The 22,108-nt window shown below is 33.4% G+C and overlaps 1 protein-coding gene across 3 annotated transcripts; it reads left to right on the top strand.

The window, feature by feature from the left end:
• The first annotated feature begins 5,106 nt into the window (after window positions 1–5,106).
• LOC113719489 (uncharacterized) lies at window positions 5,107–16,916 on the top strand. Of its 3 annotated transcripts, none has more exons than XM_027244698.2 (7): window positions 5,107–5,441; window positions 5,622–5,668; window positions 9,389–9,542; window positions 12,848–12,968; window positions 15,587–15,716; window positions 15,895–16,071; window positions 16,166–16,916. In XM_027244698.2, the coding sequence occupies exons 1-7, from the start codon at window positions 5,234–5,236 to the stop codon at window positions 16,301–16,303; spliced, it is 975 nt and encodes a 324-aa protein (XP_027100499.1). In that variant the 5' UTR covers window positions 5,107–5,233; the 3' UTR covers window positions 16,304–16,916. The 3 variants fall into 3 exon arrangements, with proteins under 3 accessions (XP_027100499.1, XP_027100497.1, XP_027100496.1); XM_027244696.2 differs by having other exon boundaries at window positions 12,770–12,968; XM_027244695.2 differs by having other exon boundaries at window positions 12,758–12,968.
• Window positions 16,917–22,108: the final 5,192 nt, after the last annotated feature.

Here is a 22,108-nt window from a genome sequence, read left to right as displayed (position 1 = left end):
AAGTGGCAGGCTGGCTGGCGAACCATCCGTTCTGCTAAATTTGGGTTGATCGAATTACGCCATTAACAATCGGATAAAATATAGAAAAGCCCCTTAAGGTTAAGTGAACATACAAAAAAACCCCCTATAGTTTCTAAGCATACACTCCGGTAACTTATGGTTTGAACTAATTTAAAAAAGTGATGGAAATCGTTTGAATTAACGAGTTTGAAATACACGCGCTTCTTTTGCGAGTATTTATACTGAAAATAAATAAATTTTCAATTGATATACATATTATACTCCTAGAGTTATAATATAGAAAAGCCCCCCTCCCCTTCCCCCACCATGATTAATCAAACCTACAAAAAAAACCCTTATAGTTTCAAATCATACAATCCAAATCTCATGGTTTAAATTAATGTGAAAATCGGCAAAAATCATTTGAATTAATGAGTTTGAGGTTGCTTGACATGAAAAATAATTTTTTAAATTCAAATTTTTAATTGATATACCTATTAAACACCTTAGAACTCATAAAATTTTCAAAAAAACTCCCAATATAACTCATCTTTATTTCTATATATAAAATAAATAAATAAAATTCTCAAATAAAACTCATCTTATTTCTATCCATAAATAAATAACTAGAAACTTCCAAATACAGCTTATCTTATTCCTATGCACAAAATAAATAAATCAAAATTACATGTAACCATGGGGTTTTTTCCACATATTGGTTTAATCACAAGAAGCTTTTCCGTGAGTTTGTTTAATAGGATGGTTGTTAGAAGTTAGAACTGGCCGTGGCGCAGGCTGGCTGGAGAACCATCTAAATTTGGGTTAATTAATTGAATTACGCCATTAACTATTGGGTAAAATATAGAAATGCCCCTTGAGATCAAGTAAACACATAGAAAAACCCCCTATAGTTTTTAAACATATACTCCGGTACCTCAAGGTTAGAAGTTATTTTAAAAAGCGATGGGAATTGTTTGGATTAACGCGTTTGAAATACACGTGTTTCTTTGCGAGTATTTGTACTGGAAACAAACAGATTTTTAATTGATATACCTATTATACTCTTAGAATTATAATACAAAAAAGTCCCCTGTGATTAATCAAACCTACAAAAAAAGCCCTTATGGTTTCAAATCATACAATACAATATCTCGTGATTTTGAATTAATGTGAAAATCGGCAAAAGTCATTTAAATTAATGAGTTTGAGATTCCTTGACTCGAAAAATAATTTTTTTAATTCAAAATTTTAGTTGACATACCTATTAAATACCTTAGAACTCATAAAATTTTGAAAAACAACCCAAAACTCCCAATACAACTCACATTTATTTCTATGTATAAAATAAATAAATAAAAATTCTTAAATAAAACTCACCTTATTTCTATACATAAAATAAATAAATAAAACTTCCAAATACAGCTTATCTTATTCCTATGCACAAAATAAATAAATAAATAAAAACTATATGTAACCATAAGGGGCTTTTTCCATAGATTGGCTTAATCACAAGGGATTTTTCCGCAAGTTTACTTAATAGGATGGTTGTTAAAAGGTCTTTTATTGCTTATATATATTAGGGTAATTATGTCATTTCGTCTACCTCAGCTAGTTTTGACGATTTCCGTTGCTGTTTCAAATTATTTCAAACTATGAGAGGTCGAAATGTATGATTTGAAATCATAATGGACTTTTCCGTAGGTTAGCTTAACCACGAGGGACTTTTTTGTATTTTACCCTACTTTTAAAGATTGAACATTTTCATTTTTTTTCTTGTTTTGTTAGAAGCATATATGTTACAAGTTTGAACATAACAATTCAATATTTTGATTAGAGATCTTTTTTTTGGATAGTTTAAGTTATAAAAAATAATATATTTGTAGAAAAGAAGTCAATTTGCACTAGTATGCCAATATACTGGCTTTTTTGGATTGCCATTCTCTGGCCAAAAATCTCATGTTTTTTGGGAATATTTCCTTGATACATTTTTCAATGATCTTTTTACTTCATATAAATTACATCTAAAAAAGTGTTACAATATACCCTTCCAGAAAATGCAATCCAAACAATATACTTCCATGATCAATCATAGTAGTTATATTGCGATTAGGAACCTTTTTTTGCAGTTAGAATAACAAAAACTAAAAAAGAAAAATAGAACCTAGACAACAAAATCGATTATGTGACTTGACTCTCATGATTACTTGACATAATTCTAATCAAGGTGAAGATAACTTGTAGTATTTTGGGTAATTTTTTTCAAAGGTCAAAAGGTTGTTTGGGTACAAAAGAATATGAGTACTAAACTATAGGTTTAAATTTAATTTCATTTAAATCAAAAAAGGGAAGGATTTAGGCTTGTCATTGGGCCATGTGAAGTGAGGTTTAACAAACTCAGATTTGGCTCATATAGTTAGTACCATTTTTGGGTTTCGAATTATGAGATTTGAAGTGATAAATATGAAACTTATACTTGACTTACAAAATATTCAGATTATAAGTTTAATTTTGACTTAACTCAAGCTCACTTATAACTCCTTAACTTCCTTAATATAATTACTATAATTATTAAGTTTTAAACTAATTTGATATCTGCAGAACCACAACATTAAAACTATATAGAAACCAGTAACAGTTCATTAAAAAGTATATAATACCAAGAATTTTTCAACAATAATATATCCAATTAATTCTATGTACATAGAAAATAATAATAAAACACAATCAACAGTCAATACATCTTCAAAGGTCCTCAATTTGCTCATACTGAGATTTGTCCTACTAAATCTTTGACATAATTTTGTATATTTAATATTCCTATATATATATATCAAAATATAAATATATTATATATAATTAATATATATGCATATTAAAGGGTCAAGCCTATATCGGGTTTGACCCTAATAAGATCCAAACTCTGCTCACATTTAATTCGGGACTAATATTTAGACCCAATTTTAACCCAACTCAATGAAAGGTCAGGCTCATTAGACTTTTTCTTGGAGCCGAGTTCAAACTGACTCGGCCCCAGGCCCCAGTAATAGTCCTAGAAGGATTGCCACAGATTTTGATGCTAATTCATTTCCCTCTCAAAATGGGTAAGAAAGGGAATTTGGGGATCAGATGATTAGAGTGGGGGCTTGCTTGGTTGGATAGGTTAATTTGGTAATTTCGGTTATGACATGTGTTTTATTAGATATTAGGAATATGTGAATTTGCCAAAACTTATATGTCTTTAAGAATTTAAATCTTTCTATTACTGCTTCTCAAAATTTTCCAAAGGGAGAAACGCAAATTTGATTCTCAATGTTTGACTTGTAGATCAAACTGGTCTCTAATGTATTAGCAAAACAAATATGGTCTCTAAATTTTCTGATTTTAACTTTACATTTTTAGTCCCTAATTTTTGAAGTTTCAATCAATATGGTCTCTTAAGTTTCTAGTTATTGTTAGGAGTTTTAAAAAGAAAAAAAAAGGTGTGAATTGATTTAAAGATTTGACAAATGTCATCCTAAATCCCTATAAATTTCATAAAAACACTTTATATCGAGATAATAACATCGTTGAACTTAAAGAGTTTTATTGCTATTTTTTGAATAAGTTACAATCAAATGACAATATATACATAATATATAAAATAAAAAAGGAAAATTCTAGTATTAATATAAAATTTATTATCTTTCATGCCAGTTCTTGCATGGTTTGTGCATATAGGCCTTAAATTGTTATAGTTAGGAATTGTTATAAAAACTAGCAATCATAGATACTAATATGAAGTGCTTTTACTCATTATGGGTTAATTATCAGTTAATTACTAATAGTATAAAACAATAATTACATATATAATACTAAATTTGAGACCAATTATACCAAAGGGAAGAAGTATATGAGACATTAGTGGCATGAATAAATGAAGTAAAAAATAAAAAATTTTAATTAGAATTGCTAGTACCCATTTAAGACAATTGCGGTGTAATTCTTATCTTATTTTATTCTAATATCCTCAATATCACTATTGAAAACTTAAGCGACTAAAATGATTAAAATTTCAAACATTAGGGTTCAAAAGTACAAAGTCAAAAATTGTTAAATAACAGTAATTAAATTTTGACCACTAGTCATTATTGAGTTTTCATCATTGTTGAATGTACCTACTACCAAAAACTTTGAGAACCAAATTTATTTTGGTGGAAACATTAGAGACTAATTTAGCACATATGCTAAAAATTAGAGACTAAAACTACAATTCTCCCTTTTTCCAAAAGAAAAAATCTACACTTTTTTTTGTTTTATTTTTGTGCACACATGTGATTTTTTTTTTCACCTTTGATATCACACAACGGTCCAAACGGACTGACATCAGTTAATAGATTCAATTGTTAAAATGACTTTGTGAATTGTGAGGGTGGTAATTTGTAGAAAAATTCTGTTTGGTAGAATTTGGATAAAAGAAGGGTGTGTTTGATAAAATTAAAATTTGAAAACTGAAGCCTGAAGTTCGAATTCCATTAAGTTAAGTGGTTGAATTGTTATTAGGCCCTATTTGATAATCCAATTCAACACTTAAAGTTAATGGATTTAGATATTAACATGTTCAGACGTATTTGATAACCAAAAATTGCACATCCGAATTAATTAAATGATACTAAATTTTCTAGGCAAAATTTGCTTCAAAAAATAATATGATACTGAATTTTCTAGGCAAAACTTACTCTAAAAAATAAGTGATAAGTTATTCACTTATCACTTAATGTGATATACATTTAAATGTATCACATTAGTACTTAACAATTCAATAATTTAATAGATTCATATTTCAAATTTCGGATTAAAATTTCAAATTTCAATTTTATCAAACGCACGCTAAATCCAATATATTTGAGTGTATTTTAGAGTAAATGAATAACTTATTACTTATATTTGAGAGTAAGTTTTGTCTAGAAAATTCAACGTTACTTAATTAATTTGGGCATTCTATTTTTGGTTGTCAAATGTGTCTCAAGATGTACAGATCTGAACTTATTAAATTTAATTGCTGAATTGGATTATTAAAGAGGGACTAAATCATTTAGTATAAATCACATTTTATTAGTAAAGTAAGTGGAAGAACTAGGGTATAATACCTCATTTGCCATACAAAAGAGGGGGCGAAATATAAATATAAATCTCATTTGCCATACAAAAGATGATCAATAATACTGGGAATGAACACCGATAGACTCAGAAAAGAATGGCTGAAAAACTTATGACAGCAAAAACAGAAGAAAAAGCAAAAGAATTGGAAGAAGAAGCAATGAAAGTGGAACTGAAAACCAAGGAGGAGCTGAAGCCCTGGGAGCAGCACTCTGCTGTGATCACCATTCCTCGTTTTGACTACAACGCCCCTTCTTCTCTCCTCAGTCATTCCCACTCCGGATTCCTCATCACCTGCCCCATCAGTAAGGCCTCTCATCCCATCTCTTCTGTCCAGAAAGTTATGCTCTTTTTTTGTTATTTTTGTACTTTATTGGCATTTATTTATGTAATTTGCATCTGGGTTTTTGAAAATTTTCAATTTGATTGTTTGGGATAGCCTGGGCAGTGTGGTGATTGATAAAAATGCTTCCTTTGTTATGTAGAGAGGGAGAAGAGTGCAACAAAAGAAGCCATGTCAATTCTTGAAAAGGTAATGAATTCTGCTGGTTTTGTCTCTTGTCAGTTCTCTGGAATAATGTCAAAATAAGGAAATTTTAGATATAAAGAAAATTCATGCTGACTTGAGAATCAGGACGGTTAAATTGGTTTAGTGAACTTGGTTTTATGGGATTCTTAAATTCTGGGCAAGTTTGGGAACTTGGGGTATTTGTAAGTGAATAAGACTGTAGCGGACTTGAATTACTGGTATAATGTGTTCGCTGCTGTAATTGTTTTGGTTTAAGATGAAGAGTAGCAATGTTACGGAATTGGTTTCTAAAGAAAGAGATGTTTGAATGATTAAGCATAAGTAAACGGCGAATGGGATGGCGACTAATTGATAAAACTGATGAAGTTTGGAGAACTGGGTGAGCCATGCAAAAGGTAGGCACAGGCATGTTGTGTTGTTCAAATGCATTAGGTATTGAGGGGGGAAAAACAAACAAACTAAAGTTGTTTACTGTTTTAACGCGATAAATTTTTGGAAATGAAGTGTAATGCTAATGGTCTTCATTTGTGAGAATAATGGCAAAATTATGCACGCAACACTGTTTCCATCTGTTGAACTTAGTCTAGGAAAAACGTTTATGATTTTTTGGTTCTAAACTTGATTAAGATTTCTGTTTGCAGACAAACAGAAGGATAAGATGTCAATTATCCTGCCAATAGGTTATTAACTTCTGAGTCTAGTAGCTGGCTTCCAATTTTTTTGCTTATGATCTTCCACTTCATCCATTTATTTGTAGCCGGTGCATTTTTAGGTCACAGATTAGTATGGTTTAGTCCTTGTTTACAAGTCTTATTCAACTTGTTTTGCTTACACTGTCATTTGTCACTTGGTTCAATCGAGTGACTGCTTAAGTCTGCTGTGCCTTCTTGAGTAAATGACATGATTCGACATCCAAAATGCAACACTGCTTAAATTCTTTATCACTCAGCTTTCCAGTATATATATATATATATATATATATATATATATATATATATATATATATATATATATATATATATGAGTTACCAATTTCCTTGAATTTGAAGTTTCTTATGGATACATATTAACCTTATCTTAAGCTTGAGCACATAACTCATACAGGTTAAGCACAAATTCACCTTACTAATATGGAACCTTTGCATTGTTTTCTTTGAAAATAAATCAGAAACAATAGATAGAAGATATGCAATATTTTCTGCCGTAAGAAAAAGTTTTTAAACATAAAAGCAATTTAATAAGTGCATGGTTATATTTCTCTAAAGAATGACATGGTCTTAAGTGATCATATTTCTGGAAGGAGAAGACCATTAGTCTAATTTTGTTAGGCATTTGAGACATCAGATATTATATGCATGAAATATATAGCTGATTGCCAATCATCTATTTTGAGTTCTCAAGAAATAGATATATAAGCTTCAGTTTTGCTTTTAACATTAAAAAGGCATTCTTCATTGCAGCAGCTTTGGATAATTGTTTTTTATTCATACCTAAAGGGACTGTATAGGCATGAGATGTTGCACTCTTCTAGGGCCCAAATAATAAGTGGACAATTTAGAGTTAGCTTAAAATCTTGTGGCAGACAACTTGTTTGGAATTGTTTTTGGATATATTTACACCAGAAGCCAAGCGTTGCTGAGGCTTATCACTATGTGAAAGAAATGAATGAGTTTCAGTTGTATTTGAAGTCCTCTCCAAAGCCTGTATCATTTTTATTTCTTGGACCTCTCTTGTTGCAAAAGGAAGACAAGTAATGAACCAACTTGGAGAATGGGGAGGAGTGCATCTGGTGCTTGCAAGATTCTATTCTTTTGACTTCATGGAGTTTTTATAAAAGCTGTGTGTGCTGAATGTTTTCTTAGGGCTTCAAACTGATGTTGATATATTGACACATTATGCGTTCTATTCTTTTTTATGCATGCCATCAATATTCACGACTGATGCAACCAATGAAGAGTTTAAGGGAAGAGTAAATTTAAATATTCTTGGGAACTTGGCTGAAGATCCAATTTACCCACTTTGAAGAATGGGTAATCTTTTTAGGATCTCGAGTTATTTATTAGAAGTTTAAATTCTACATATTTCAGTAGACTTAAAATTTGTGGTGCTTTAGCAGCTTATGGGTATTTTATGTGTTATGGGTATTGGGTAAACTGACAGTGGATGACACTTCGGCTGTTGTTTGAGACCATAGGCTTATTCATTGACTTTGATGGAAGGGCTTTTAATTGAAATGTTGGGATTCGTCACCTCAATTTCCTGTCATAAGATATTCTGGTCCCCAGGGCTGAGCTGAAGCCCGGTACATATTGCATGTACTACTGTACACGCACCCACAGACCCAGTTTTGTTAGGCCATCCATGAAGGAGTTATTTAAGTTATTCATTGGTGAATTTTTTATGCATCTTTGTCTTGGAAGTGATGTCCTAAACCTTTTTGTCATATGTGGCTTTCTTCCTGACTTTTTACTCTCATCTTCCATTGCATGTGGTAGTTTCTTTTCCTGTCCTTGAATATACACCAATGAGAAAGTTAGAGTTCAACCTATCTTCCCCACTGTCAAATAACATTCAGTGTTAAAAGCTTGTGTTCAAATTTTGTATAAATGAGTTTGCTGCTTTTAAGACTATCAGTTAAAAGAGTTCAGGACATTTTTACTTATCAGCAGCCTGTGTAAGTCAGAAGCTATGTTAGTGTACTTCTAATGGATTTCAAAAGCTGGGGAAGTGCTTTGTTATCTGGGCATGGGTCTTAAGCTTGAAGCATGCTCTATATTGTTGGAATAGTGAGTTGCTGAAGTTGTGCACTAAATAGAGCTCTAGGATACAACAACTATCTGTATTCTTCTACTTCCATCAGTTGCAAGTATAGAAGACTTTTATATCCTGATTCGTGATTGAAACCTGAAGAATTCCATGAGAACAGAAATATCTGTGACCAATCGAACTATTGACTTTTAAAGATGAGAGTCCCTCTGAAGTGAGTCTCATGGAAACTTTCTTGCTGGCTATTCTATGTAAACTGTTTTCTCATGGAAACTGGTGGAGAAATGAAGTGAGTCTGGCTAGCTGGTGGTGATCTATCGTCATTCTTTACTTTTTCTTTTCATTAATTTTTTACAAAATTTGATTGACTTTTAGCACTTTTGATCTTAGAAGAATGATTCTTTCTACAACTTTTTTGCTAACCAGGTTCTATCTTGATAGCTGTGTTAGTTTATGAAATCTTGGTTAAAAGAGTGACAACTAGCACAAGGATAATCAGAAATTGATTGTACAACAGATGGTCTTGGGGCAGAATACTCAAGTTTGGGAGCAATTCTGACATAATTGTTTGATATGATTATTAGCAGAGAAATTGCAGTTTAATGAAATGTAATCCTTGAAGACAATAGCCTATGTCTTTTATATACTTATGCTACTGAAGTTGTGCAGAATCAGCATGCATGATATTTCTTCACCATCTTTTCTTTTTTTTTTTTAAATTTTTTTATTGATGATCTGATTGATTCATCCAATTTCATATATCTGAACTATCTCAATGGGAAATCTGCTTGCATCTAGAGGGTGTAAAGTGTGGAAATCAGCTTGGTGTCTTGTTACCTGCAATTGCAGTACATTTTCTTACATACCTTGTTGTGTATGTAAACTAAATAAGTTAATTCAAGTCGCGTTTATGTTCTGTGAGATGTTGACCAGTTGTACGATTAATATGCTTTGCAGTATGTCAGATCTTTGAGTATTCTAAATGCTGAAGGTTCTGAAAGTTTGGATGTGAATATGTCAGCTAAGAAGAGGAGAATATCTGTAAGTACAGAGGAGGAACTTGGCAACAGTTTGGAGAGGAAAGATGCGGCCGATGACTTTGGAGAACCTGGTAATAGTTTAAGTCTGGTATTTTAGTTTATACACTTGCTCATACAGATAATGCAAATTAACATGTATAACTACCTGCAATCTACAAAGAAAATGAAGAGGGTGCGGATTTGTCTGTAAGAACAGGTAATATGACTTGTATGCATGAAAAAATAAGAACAAGTTTATTAAAACAATATGTGACTATAAAAACAGGGAATGAGAAGTAAATAGAAGGAGAAGAGTAAAGAAAATACCTTATGATAGCTGCATCCCTGAAACATACTTATTTAGCCTTGTTTGACTTTGTAAAAGGCTCTAATACTGCCCATATGCTTAAACACCAACCCCCTCCCCCCCACTGAGCCTTTAGCAAAAATTTTCTGTGTACCCAGTTTGCTACAAATAGTTTATGTGAGAGGTACGTATCTGTGAAGGTTTTGGCTTCTTAGTACAAGAGTAAAGTTCAAGGCAAGATTTGGTGGATTGCAAGCAACAAAGAATTGCTGAAGAAAACTTGTGCAATTAAAATTATTAGCAGGTAGAGAATAGATGAAATGGAACTTCCCTCCCAAAAATTAATGAATGAATGAACAGAGTGTACTCTAAAAAAGTCGTACAAGAATTTGTGTTATTTCCATTGTCTATTCTTTCTTTCAACAGCCCCATATTGTTGTATGGTCTGAGAACTGGAGCAGAACAATCTATCATTCTTTTCTTTTTCACAGAAGTGATGAGAGAATCAGAAAGAGATTGTAATTTGGTACTTACAATAAAAACTTGTAGGTGTTATGGTGTCTTAATTTCCCCATTAAGGTAGATAGTGGAGCCAAATATCTTGGAACCATTCAATATTAGTTATCTATGCTATCAAAATTACAGAAATCATGTTTACAAAATAAGTAACAAAATGCACCAAGACTAGAGGACATATTGTTAACTTGAAAAGCAAACAAAATATGATTGTGCTATGTACCGATTTTTTTTTTTTAACTTCTCATTTAAAGACATGTATGACCAGTATAATTGTAAATGGAGAAACTCAGGCATGTAATCAGGGATAAAGATCTATTAATGCGGTCAAGATCTCTATATTTCATGTAATCTTCCGATCATCTTATTTGGCTATAGAATCCCAGACGGATGATACCAAGCAATTTAAAGAGCAAGTCTGTTGACACACAAGACTGAAAGGAAAATAGTGGAGATGGAGGATAGAAGATAGTGATGAAAAGGGTCTGGAGTTGTGAAGGACTAAACATGCTTCACAAGTGATTTTAGTCCTATCTGCTTGTAATAAAGAACAACGTATTAAGTTAAAGAGAATACTCAGATATGCCTAATAATATTATGAATAGCTTCATTGTCAATAACCCTAGATGTAGGATGGCATGTGCTTAGACAAAAAACACAGAGGCCTTGCATTTTGGGAAAAATGATACTACTGAAGTGCAAACTTGTTTGACTACTTGATAATATACTTTTTCTTCATGCATTATTTCAAGTTTTCTAGTCGTTATTAGCTAGAGAAACAACAGTTCAAGTACCTTAGAAGCCTTAGAAATGGCTGTATTAGCATACCTTGGTAGTCTACCAAAGCCATCCTAAAGAGCCACTAGTTTGACCACCCTAGTTGCTGTGTTTATGCTTTCCGCTTCTCTACCACAAGTACCATTCTACCACCTAGATTTTGACGTGCAAGTTTTCCTGTACCAGCACTCTAAACCATAACTACACCAGTGTAACTGATAAGATTGGAAAGCAAGGGATAAACAGTGTGTCAAGTACTGGATTAACTGATGAGAAAGTAATGCTGTAAGAGTAGGACTCTTTGCCCTTGAGTGTGCGTCAAGTGTGTTGGAAGGTTCAATGTCTGATCTTAAGCCAAGCTAAACACTTTTTATTGGCTCGTACTCTCGCTGTTTTGCATCTTTTGCATAACAAATCGGTACCATGGATTTCCACTACCCATAAGTCTTTTTGAAATATGGTAAATCATTCTCTCATTCTCTGTCTTTTTGCAACTTAAAGTTATTCTGGAAGTTAAACATGCACGAAAAGTTAGTGTTCAAGAAAGAATATGACTGTTTTGACGTAATCCAAACTTCTTTGAAGTATTGCAAGGACTGCAACTACTAAACATCAGGCTCTATAAAATTTTTCGTTGCTGTAATAAATGGTAACTCCTCTTGTATTCATTTAGGGGTAATACTATGCATAGAAGTGCATGAGAGAGATTGTTTGCTTTTCACCTAGATGTTACTAATAATTTCCATAGCCATTGACAATTACAAATAGTTACTTCTCTTTAGTCAACCATGTAGTATTCTGAGGCAGCAACAATTAACTAATGCTTGATTTTTTCTCTATTCAACCAAAAGCATAACTCAATTCTTCCTATGCTTATTAAAAATTAAAAGTGACTCATTATCCAAGAAAATTAATGATGGAAAAAATTAAGATAAACTGAAAGCAATTAGAATGTCCTGCTATTGACCTCATAATCACCATTTTTGAGGTGCCAAATAACACACAAAAAAATAAAAATTGAGTCCTTTTATTTTAATTCAATGTCAAGAAACAAAGTAAACATCTGCATAATTTTCAATTTGGAAAGTTCATAACTCTGGGTCCTAAACTGTCATTATAAATAGAAATGCCCAATGAAATGACCTTCACTGAAGGCATTGGAAAGTTCATACCTCTGGGTCTCAACAGTCAACAGAAATATCCAATGAAATGACCTTCCCTGATGTTAGGCACCATTGAAATGCATTATTAGAAAATAAATCCTGCCATCTTTTTTCAGTAGACCGAAATGCAATCTTCTGGATAATAAATAGCAAGTCTAACAATTACTTCAGCTTACTGACATTGGTATGAGAAACTTCTGTAGTCTTCCTTGCTGTTTCTTTAAGTTCAAAAGAAGTTTGAAAAATTTTTCCTGGATTTGGATGCATCAAGTTCTCTTTGCTTTAGTAACATGAGAAATAAGATAAGGTTTTATGGATAAAAGACTGGAAGGAACAAGGACAAAAGGGGGAAATTCCTATAGGATCCTGACATCCCACTTACATATCATATAAAGTACAAATATTTGAAAGCACATTTGTCGTCCATAAGCTTAGAAGTTCAACTTTAGTGCAAAATTCCTCAAACTTTACAATGACTATAGTAATTCTAACTCTTTTACTTTTATGTCTTCTGAAATAACTGACCACAACCTGTAAATGTCAGGTAAATGCACAGAAAACTCTTACTCGCTCCTTCCAGATTCAGTTAAAGATAATATAAGTCACACTGAAACAAGTAATACACTTTCGCTAGTCAAGTTGACCAGGAGTGGTTTACTCCTCTTCATCTTTCCTAAGGGGGAGCACCCTGCCATTGTTGATATTGTGCAAAACATCATTCAGTTGCGGGAAAGTGGGAGCCTAAAGTCAGCACAGTAAGATTCTTACTTCTTACCTTGAATGTTCTTAGCTTTATCCGGATCTCTGTACTTAAAGCTTGTTTTATTAGCAAGAGATTGTAAGGCATGCATTACAAAATTTGTTTTAAATAGTTGTTACATATATTTTGATTTTGGGGGATATTTTGACAAATCCTTCTTATGTTTGCTCTTTTTCCTCTATGTCAATTGACGTCTTCTAATTGGTATGGGGTTTGTGGTAACATGGTTATATTGTTCGAGAAAAAGTGCTTATTTGATGGCAAGAGAACCAAGTGAAAATGTGGTAAAAATGTAAAAGAAATAACAAAGTGGAGATATTGCTAGAAGGTTATGGTAGTAAACGAACATACAAGAAGTTCACAGCAATTTCTGGTATATTGTTGTTGCAGCATCAAATCTACTATCTTAAGAAGCTTTAAAATAAAATATAAATAATATATCATAGGGGAAAGTCACAGATGCAGTTTTCAAGGGTTGCTTCAAATGCACGTTTTTCTTATTTCTTCTTTTACTTGCAATATTCCCAGATTAATTTCAGCATAGAGTATGGTGTTTTGCTTTCAAAATTACTTGCTGTTGTATTAGACTTATTTGCTTTCTGATATTGCCGGCTGAAAGTCTTTAGACTGAGGTCCTTGGAGGATACAAATGCATCATTGCAATGAAGTTAGGCAGCAGGTAACCAAAAAATGGTTGCAGCATTCTAAATCAGCCTTTTTCCCCTACCAAACCCTGATTGATGAGGCTAGATGAAGTCTCTAATTTTTCATTTTTTTAAGGCAAAGAATCTTGTGCATTGGACAGCCAACCCCTCTCTCTCTCCACCACCTCCATTCCCAGTAGAAGGGTGATCATACATTACATCATATACGGAAAACAAAATTATTGTGAAGGTGTTGACTTTGCTGGTGATTTCTGTTTAAATTATTATTGATTTTCTTTTCACAATCCGCTGTTTCCAAGGACCATTTCTTCTTGTTTGGCAACAATTTATCTTTTGGGATCCAACTGTCTGGCTTGTTGTACTACATTTTTGCAGAGTTTTTTTTTGTTTTGACAAAAGCATTAGTCATTTAGGTATATCTAAACTTCAGATCCATAGTTTGATTAAGAACGGGAAAACAAAGATTCAACAAAAGATAAAAGCCATGAATCTAAAGAGAAAGCAGGAAAAGTTAGACAGTATGTGCTTGTTTAAATGGATTTGATATTATAACATATGAGCTTACAGCATTTTGAGTCACTCTATTTGATATCTGCTTTCCATATTAAGCTATTCTAGGATTATCAAGGAAATTGCTTGTTGGTCTCAGTCTCTTGCAGTAGCATTTTATTACCGGAGTCCCATATGATGCTTAATTTTCAAAGGTTAGTAGTGATATCTTGCCAGGGAATTACATAATGCTAAACATTAGGACTCCATTTTGTGCAAAGAATTCAAGTTCTGATTGTCAACATATTTTTTCCTTTTAATGTTGTTTCTTCGATTGGATGGTGAGTTTCTTTGTAGGTGGAGAAATTTGTTGTCAACATGCATAAACAACTGACTCAACGTTACATCTCAAGAAAACCACTCTCTGATTTGGCTCCACCTATCCTCTTTTGCAGTCTATTATAGCATAGTTAGCACATTCATTTGCTATTGGAGTTTATCTTCTGCAAGCTTCCTCTTGATAAGCAAAAACATGTTACAGAAACCTATGGAAATTTTATGGCTTTCTTTGTTTCTATAAGTTCATGTTGTCTGATAGTTGATGCATTACTCAGAAGAGTTTGTATGGCTATACATTTGTAATTCTTTCTCACAATACATGAGAGCAGTAGATAGTGTACCCAGCAAAACATGAGCCTCATCAGAATCGTAAACTTATTACAAAGCAACTGCATGCTAGAAAAAAGTTCTGGCAAAGAAAGAGAAAATTAGTGTTAGGTTGGGGGGGGGGGGGGGCGGATGGGCTTTATTTCTTTTGCCATACTCAACTGTTCTCTGCATGAAAACTCTCCCATAGCCTTTCTTGGGATCAAAGAGGAAAGTAAAAGGAGAGAATAAAGAAAATAGTGCCCAAAGCAGGCAAAAAACATAAAAGGAAAAAAAAAAAGAAGAAGAAACAGACACAGGAGATAGTACATAGGACTAATCAATGTAGTGTTATTCCCAAACTAATTGTCTTCCATAAGAGTGTACATTCTCACACAGAGCACTCACACAAAGAGAGCTACACGTTTGACTTTCTTTGTGATAGCCCATTCTTTTACCTCGCATTCAAACAGACACAGAAGAGATAGTACATAGGACTAATCAATGTAGTGGTGGTATTCCCAAACTAATTGTCTTCCATAAGAGTGTACATTCTCACACAGAGCACTCACACAAAGAGAGCTCATTTGAGGACTTTCTTTGTGATAGCCCATTCTTTTACCTCGCATAGAAACAGACACAGAAGATATAGTACATAGGACTATTCAATGTAGGTGGTAACTTTCTTTGTGATAGCCAATTCTTTTACCTGGCATTTATTTGGTTCTCTGTTCATTCAACATTTACTTTTTTCAGAATATCTTTGGTTGTGATGCATTTGGTTATTAATTGCATCTTTAATCATCTGATGCAGATGGTGCCACCGTATATTCCCTATCCAAGCCACTTGTAGGTTAGATGAGAAGGAAGTACACTCTATAGTGTCAAAGCTAGTCAATCAGTATCTGAAAGATGAAAAGAACAAAGTTACGCAGCCAGTAAAGGTATGCCCTGAAGTTTATTTTTGTGCTGGTTGATCATTAATTCTGTCGCATGAGCATCTGCAATTTCTAAGATGTTGGGGCCATGGGGAAGGGGGTGGTGGAATAGGCATATGAATGCCTATGAGAGAGATCTTTCACTTTATGCTGTATAAATGTCTGTGGTCTCATGACTATCCAGTTTGCAGTTGGGTACAATAGAAGAGGAATTGAGGAAACTGAGATGAAGGATGTGAGAGTAACTTCAAATGGTTCCAAAATATCTGCTCTCTTAGACCGTGGCAAATGTTTTAGCATTGTGGCAGCTGCTGTTAAAGATGCTGTTCCAGATTCAATTGTAGATCTGAAGTGCCCTGAGGTAAAAGCTAAAATACCAGCATAAAGAAACATAATTCCTTTACTTTTCCTGGCTGTTGTAGTTTCATGTGCTTATTCTATCAACCTTTTTGCAGCTTGCTGTGCTGCTTGAGGTTCTGCCACTCTCTGGGATTCCTAATGAGAGTGTGGTGGTTGGTGTGTCAGTTCTTCCACAAATGCTTTTTAGTTCAAAACCACGTCTGTGTGTCAAGGCCTTGGTAAAAGGATGCTAGGTCCAATGCTGGGAAGAGAGGTTAATGATGATAACCTTGTTTGTGATGATAATCTCCACAAGCAAAGGTGAAGTGAGCATTCTGTGTTACTCAGAAAGATGGTGATGCGTTTGCTACTGCAGAAATTAATGTGATGACGGATCAAAATGTATAGCTACTTGAAGATGGATAGTGCATATCCCAGCAACTCAAGCTTCCCTGTAAACAGACCATCCCACAGAAACATAAAAGAGAGTAGCTCTTTTCTTACGAATTGCTCTTAACTGGAAACTCCTGGTGGTTATACTTGGATATAATCAGGATGCTCTAATATAGCTAACTGTTGGGAGCTATGATACAATTAACATAAATTGTATTAGTTATGTTAGCACCTTGTTGGAGAATCGGGTAACAGTGATCAAGTTATCTTTGTTAAATTAGAATAAGGATTCAGTTAGAACAAATCTTCAATTTGCTGCTCTATCAGCGATAGATGTTCCTTGCCAGCTGCTCATCCTAGCATACAAGTTCTTGCTGCTGAAACCATGATGTTAGCACATAAGAAATATTCACTATCATATTCATATAGGTCTTTGTTCAGGTAGGAGAATGAGATGAATCAGAAATTTTGGTCTTTCCTTTGTGAGAGCCTGCCACTCAAGAGAGGCCTCAAAACGATCGAAGCTTTCTGGTAAATACTGCATGCTCTTCATTCGTGCGTCCTTCCTTCTAGTCTGTGTGGATTGTCTCGACATTCACCTCTATCCACCTCTCTTCTCCGAGCCATTTGAACAGACAAACAGAGAAGTTATATGGACAATGGTTTAATCATTCTTACAGTTGGAGTTAGTTCATTAACCAGCGTTTAACTGTCTGAAATAAACTTCTGTTCATTCTAGTGATCCTGAAAAAATGATAAATCCTTTAATCATTTCGTTTAGTGGAATAGCTTCAACACGTAAATTAGTGAATGCTATATTGTGATTCAGCTAAACTTAGACCAGAAGTGAATCTAGTTTAGTATGGATGAACTAAGCATGAGCAGTTTCCACTTTGGAGTTGTCAAAAATGTGAAAGAAATGTCTAACGAGGACTACTTGTTAATGAGCATATAGGAGGGGTATCTAGAGTAATTGGGGGAAGATAAGCAAAAGAATTAACTCAATGACCTTAATTAGAATTAACTATATCTACACTTTTTTTTTCGGACACTGATAAATTCTATTCTACATCTACTCCTACTTTACACTAAGAGAAAGGGGTGGATCCAAAAAAGTCAAAGTGAAATACGGAGGAGATTGAATCACTATCGGACCAAATCAGTGCATATGCACGTGATGGTGAAATTTTCAAAAAAAATCCTGAACAAGAATGCAAGTCAAGAAATTTGATTCCTTAACTTGCATCCAAGGAAAGCTACCCAAAGGGCTCAAGGTGAGATCGGGAGGAGATTGAACCACCATCGGATCAAACGGATGCCTATGCACACACAGGTGAAATTTTTAGAAAATCCTAAACAAAAATGCAAACCAAGGGATTCAATCCTTTAACTTACAAGGAAAGCTTCTCTCCCTGATGACCAACTACTCTAGGAGTAGTTGATTAGCTTATATCTACATGGGCCGGTACCATTTTCGGGACTAATATTGGTATTACCAAAAACTAAAGATCATTGAAATATCTAGAATTTGACTAGAAACTAGATTTAGAACTCGTACATTTTCAATTGAAATCAAAATCAACATATCAAACGTATCTTCCTCGTAAATGTTAAGTGGCCTTTAAGAAATTTTTATTTGAGAATTGGGACCAAGGTTTTAAAATATAATTGTCAACCAAAAAAAAAAGAAATAAAGAAATGACCAAAGAAAGGAAACCTATTCTTTGACTGATGAGTAGAAACTTGAAACAACTGAATGATCTTTAACCAATAATTTGAGGTATGACGAAAGACCTATTGTGCGGCTTATTGGTTAGGACATTTGTTGATCTCTGTACTTATGCTTTATCAATAGGTTTGTATAGCATCATGGATCACCTATATTTGGTTCCAGTGGGGGTAACTATTGAACGTGGCCCCTGTGGGGTTTCTGTCCCACATCGACTTTCGGGGGTTTGGGGTTTGGGTAGTTAAGTCCCTGGGAGCAATCCAAAAGTTGCCGGCTTTTGGGTTGACTTCTGGGATTAAGGTTTAGTTAGTCAAATTCCGTTTCCGGAAGAAGAAGGGGTAACTATTGAACTGGATACTTATAGGTGGACCAATTTTTGACTTCGTCACGGGCTTGTACTGTCTTGTATTAATTATTATGCCATCCTTCAGTTAATAAACGTTCAGGGTTAATTGCAAAATACCTCCTGAACACTCTTTGAGTTGCAAAGTGCCTCCCAAACTATCCGTTTCAGCACTTACATCCTTTTTTTTTGTAGCACTTACATCCTTGAACTATCAAATTTTCATGACATACGACCAACTACTCGCCGGTAGAATTTAATGAGTAAAAAGTCATTAGTATCCCTAGATATAATTACGTGGCCAAAATGTACTTTTCCTCTGTAATTGTCTTATATACTTAAATTTTTTTTTGTATTTTTCTCATATAAACTCAAAATCTCTCTCTTTCTCTCTCTCTCTCTCACTGTGCATATTTAAGAAGTGACTCTCTATCTCTTGTATTGCTAAGGTGAGTTGTGAAGGACCCCTCTCCTTCCTCTAATGATGTTCAATTCATGATTGGTGGTGGTATAAGATGCACTTTTATGGATTATATCTTGATTTTGGTTGAATTGGTGAAGTTTTATAATTTTTGGGGATTTTTCTGTTTTAATATGAACATGATTGTGTGGCTATCTATGATGATTGGAAATGGTATATAATGAATCTAGAAGGTGGAAAAAGTGGATAATTGCAAACAATTTCTGTTTTGGAAGAAATTTCAGAAAATTAGGTTTTGTGAATGAACAAGTTCAGAATTTGTTTTCTTCTTAAGAAGCTCCAGATTACTAGTGATTCTCGTCATTTCAATAAAAGACTTGATTTTCTTGAGCTCGACACGTCGATAGTGAACCATAAGGGAAAGCATTATGTATCAGGATATGCTCCTTCGTTTACGATGGTTAAGACTTAGAAAATAAGCCAGTTGACTGACATTGTGAGTTCCAAGTAGCATTTGATGAATGCAGAAGCAATGGGTTGAAAAATTTGGAAAAATTACTAATAACTCTACTGTAATTTTGGATATCGCCACATAATTCCTTTAACATTTCAAATATCTACATAACCCCTATATGATTTTACATGAAGTAGAAAATGGATTGATAAGCCTACTTGTAAACTTTTCATGTCTTGATAATTTGCCTAATTAACTCAGGCTTACCATATCCCAATTGATAATTCTAGCGGGTTGGTCTGTAATTTTTAGCATAGATTACTTCATAAAAATACCTAGATATTGAAATTGGTTATTAGATCAAGATTGAAAACATGATCGTTACTCTTGCCACAGCCAATTCTTTCCCACAAACAACAATCTTCTTCTCCAGACCAAGATGACAAACTACTAGATTTATCTACTATGCTTTCCTTGAACTTGAGAAGAGATTTTGCCTCACTCTTAATGCAGCTTATGTTTGAATAACTTTTTGTGGTGCAGCCAATTGAATTTGCAGAATAAGAAGACAAAAATGAAAGAGAAGTAATGCTCTCAAAATGTTTGAATTTGTAGAGAAGGAAGAAGCAAACTAAAATCTTACCATTCAATGCTTTATTTATGTAGGTACATTGGTTTTCATATGCTTTGTAGTCAGCACATGCACCTAACTCTGAAATTTTCTTTAAGGTTGTGTGGCAGACTAATACTAATTATAACTAAGCTCATACTTATTTGATCAACCAATAGAAGTAATTTCTTTTTCCAACTGTCCACTCTGCATTTCTTACTACCTTTTAGAAGCAGTAGTCATTCTTTAATAGTAGAAGAATAATTTAATTCACAAAAATTCCTTCATTCAATTATTTCATCATCAAAATTACAAGGGTTGATAGAGCTTGTTTGAATTCTCCTTAATTTAACTAATTGATGACTAAGAAAATCAACCAATGAAGGTACAAGCAAAGTGTAACTCTCCAATCTAATTTGTTTCTTTGCATTTCATTTTAAATTTTAATTTTAATTTAAAATTCTTGACTACTCACAATCTAATTGAATTTCTAAATCGTCAAAAATATTGCTATCTGAAACCAAAAGAAGGTGTTTTAGGGCAATGGAGTTTTTGTCATTTGTGCTTTATAGATTTTGCACAAAAATAGTAAAAAAAAATTAAAAAACTCGATTATCTCAACCAATGAAAATTTTCATTTGTCAAAAATGAACGGTCAAAATCAAAATATTTTATATGTGGCGATTCATTCACACTTCATCATTAATAGAAATAACACAAATAATACAAAGACTTCAACTTCGTAGAACATACATCTTTTCAGTTTTACAAAACGGGGCACCTAACTTAATATTGAGGAATTTCATTAATATACTAACAATTCAACTCACATAACATGAAAAATAATAATGTAGGGCATGCAAATGATATTTGTGGAGACGGCTAAATTTTGCTTATGTGAAAGCTTAGGTCATCCAATTCCAAAGAAAATTGAAAATTTGTTCATATATCTAATTACAAATCAAACTATTCTAATAGTGTATTATTACAATTTTTTGTCATGGCCAAAAAAAAGAGAGAGAAGTAATTAGAAGTATTAGTGCTGTATACACCATTCATAATATTGATACTTTTGTCAATTTTTTCATATTTGGTTAAATCTTAACTTTTTTTTTGATTGTTGAATTATGTTGATTTCACTTGAAAGTCCATCACGAGTTTTACTTTTGGATTAGAAAGAGACATATTTATACTCTATACTAGTATACCAAAAGCGTACTGATAATAAATTCAAGGCTAGACAGACATTTTTGAAAACAAGCATATAACAAGTATTTGTACTTTCAATATATATACTTTCAGTATAGGAAAGATCGAAGGATCTGCAGTGATGAGATAATACAATTAATAAACTAATCACAAATACTAATATGTACAAGTTCAACTCAACAATCCAACAACTAAACCAACAAATAGTGGCAGAGAAGAAACTAGTAAGACTTGAACAAAAGACTATGAACTCCTGGAACTTCTACAAAGTCCTCATTGGCAAAGATCACTGGAAGAAACAGCCCGCTTGATTAGCAGCCTTGACGATGAGGATAAGTGCCTCGATAATGTAGAGGTAACTATGGTATATCATGAATCTTAAAATTTGCTCAATAATATAGAAGGTAAATATGATATACATCATGAATCTTAGAATTTTGGCCTAGGTTCTGCCTCCTGGCTCCACGCTAGTCCTATGAGAAAATTGATTGGTAGTTTCTAAATCCTAATTAATTTGGGTCTCATCTGGAACATTTTTTATCTCTGGACATCAGGAATTTAAGTTAAATGCATCCATCTTAGTCTTCTTTTAGAAACATTTGCTTGACTTTGTTGCCTTGTATTACCTAACCGGATTACCATCTCGGGAGACTTGGAGTCTACTTGGGATGTCGTTTGTGGAGACTGAAGTTAATGAAAGCAAAAATTTCTTCGCTCTTGAGTCAAGTCGTTGCCCCGCGATGTTGGTTATTCAGCGAGATTGAGGGAGCGATACAAGTTTGGCAATTTGGTCCAAAATCATTGGATGGTTCCTTTCATTTTCTGTCAGTATACAGCGTTAAGTGTTGAAGATTCAAAGAAGATTGGTGAATGGTGATTCATATTTTACTGTGTTCATAT

The sequence above is a fragment of the Coffea arabica genome, chromosome 11e, assembly GCF_036785885.1.
Source record: "Coffea arabica cultivar ET-39 chromosome 11e, Coffea Arabica ET-39 HiFi, whole genome shotgun sequence".
NCBI lineage: Eukaryota > Viridiplantae > Streptophyta > Magnoliopsida > Gentianales > Rubiaceae > Coffea > Coffea arabica.
This window is presented reverse-complemented; position numbering and strand designations above follow the sequence as displayed.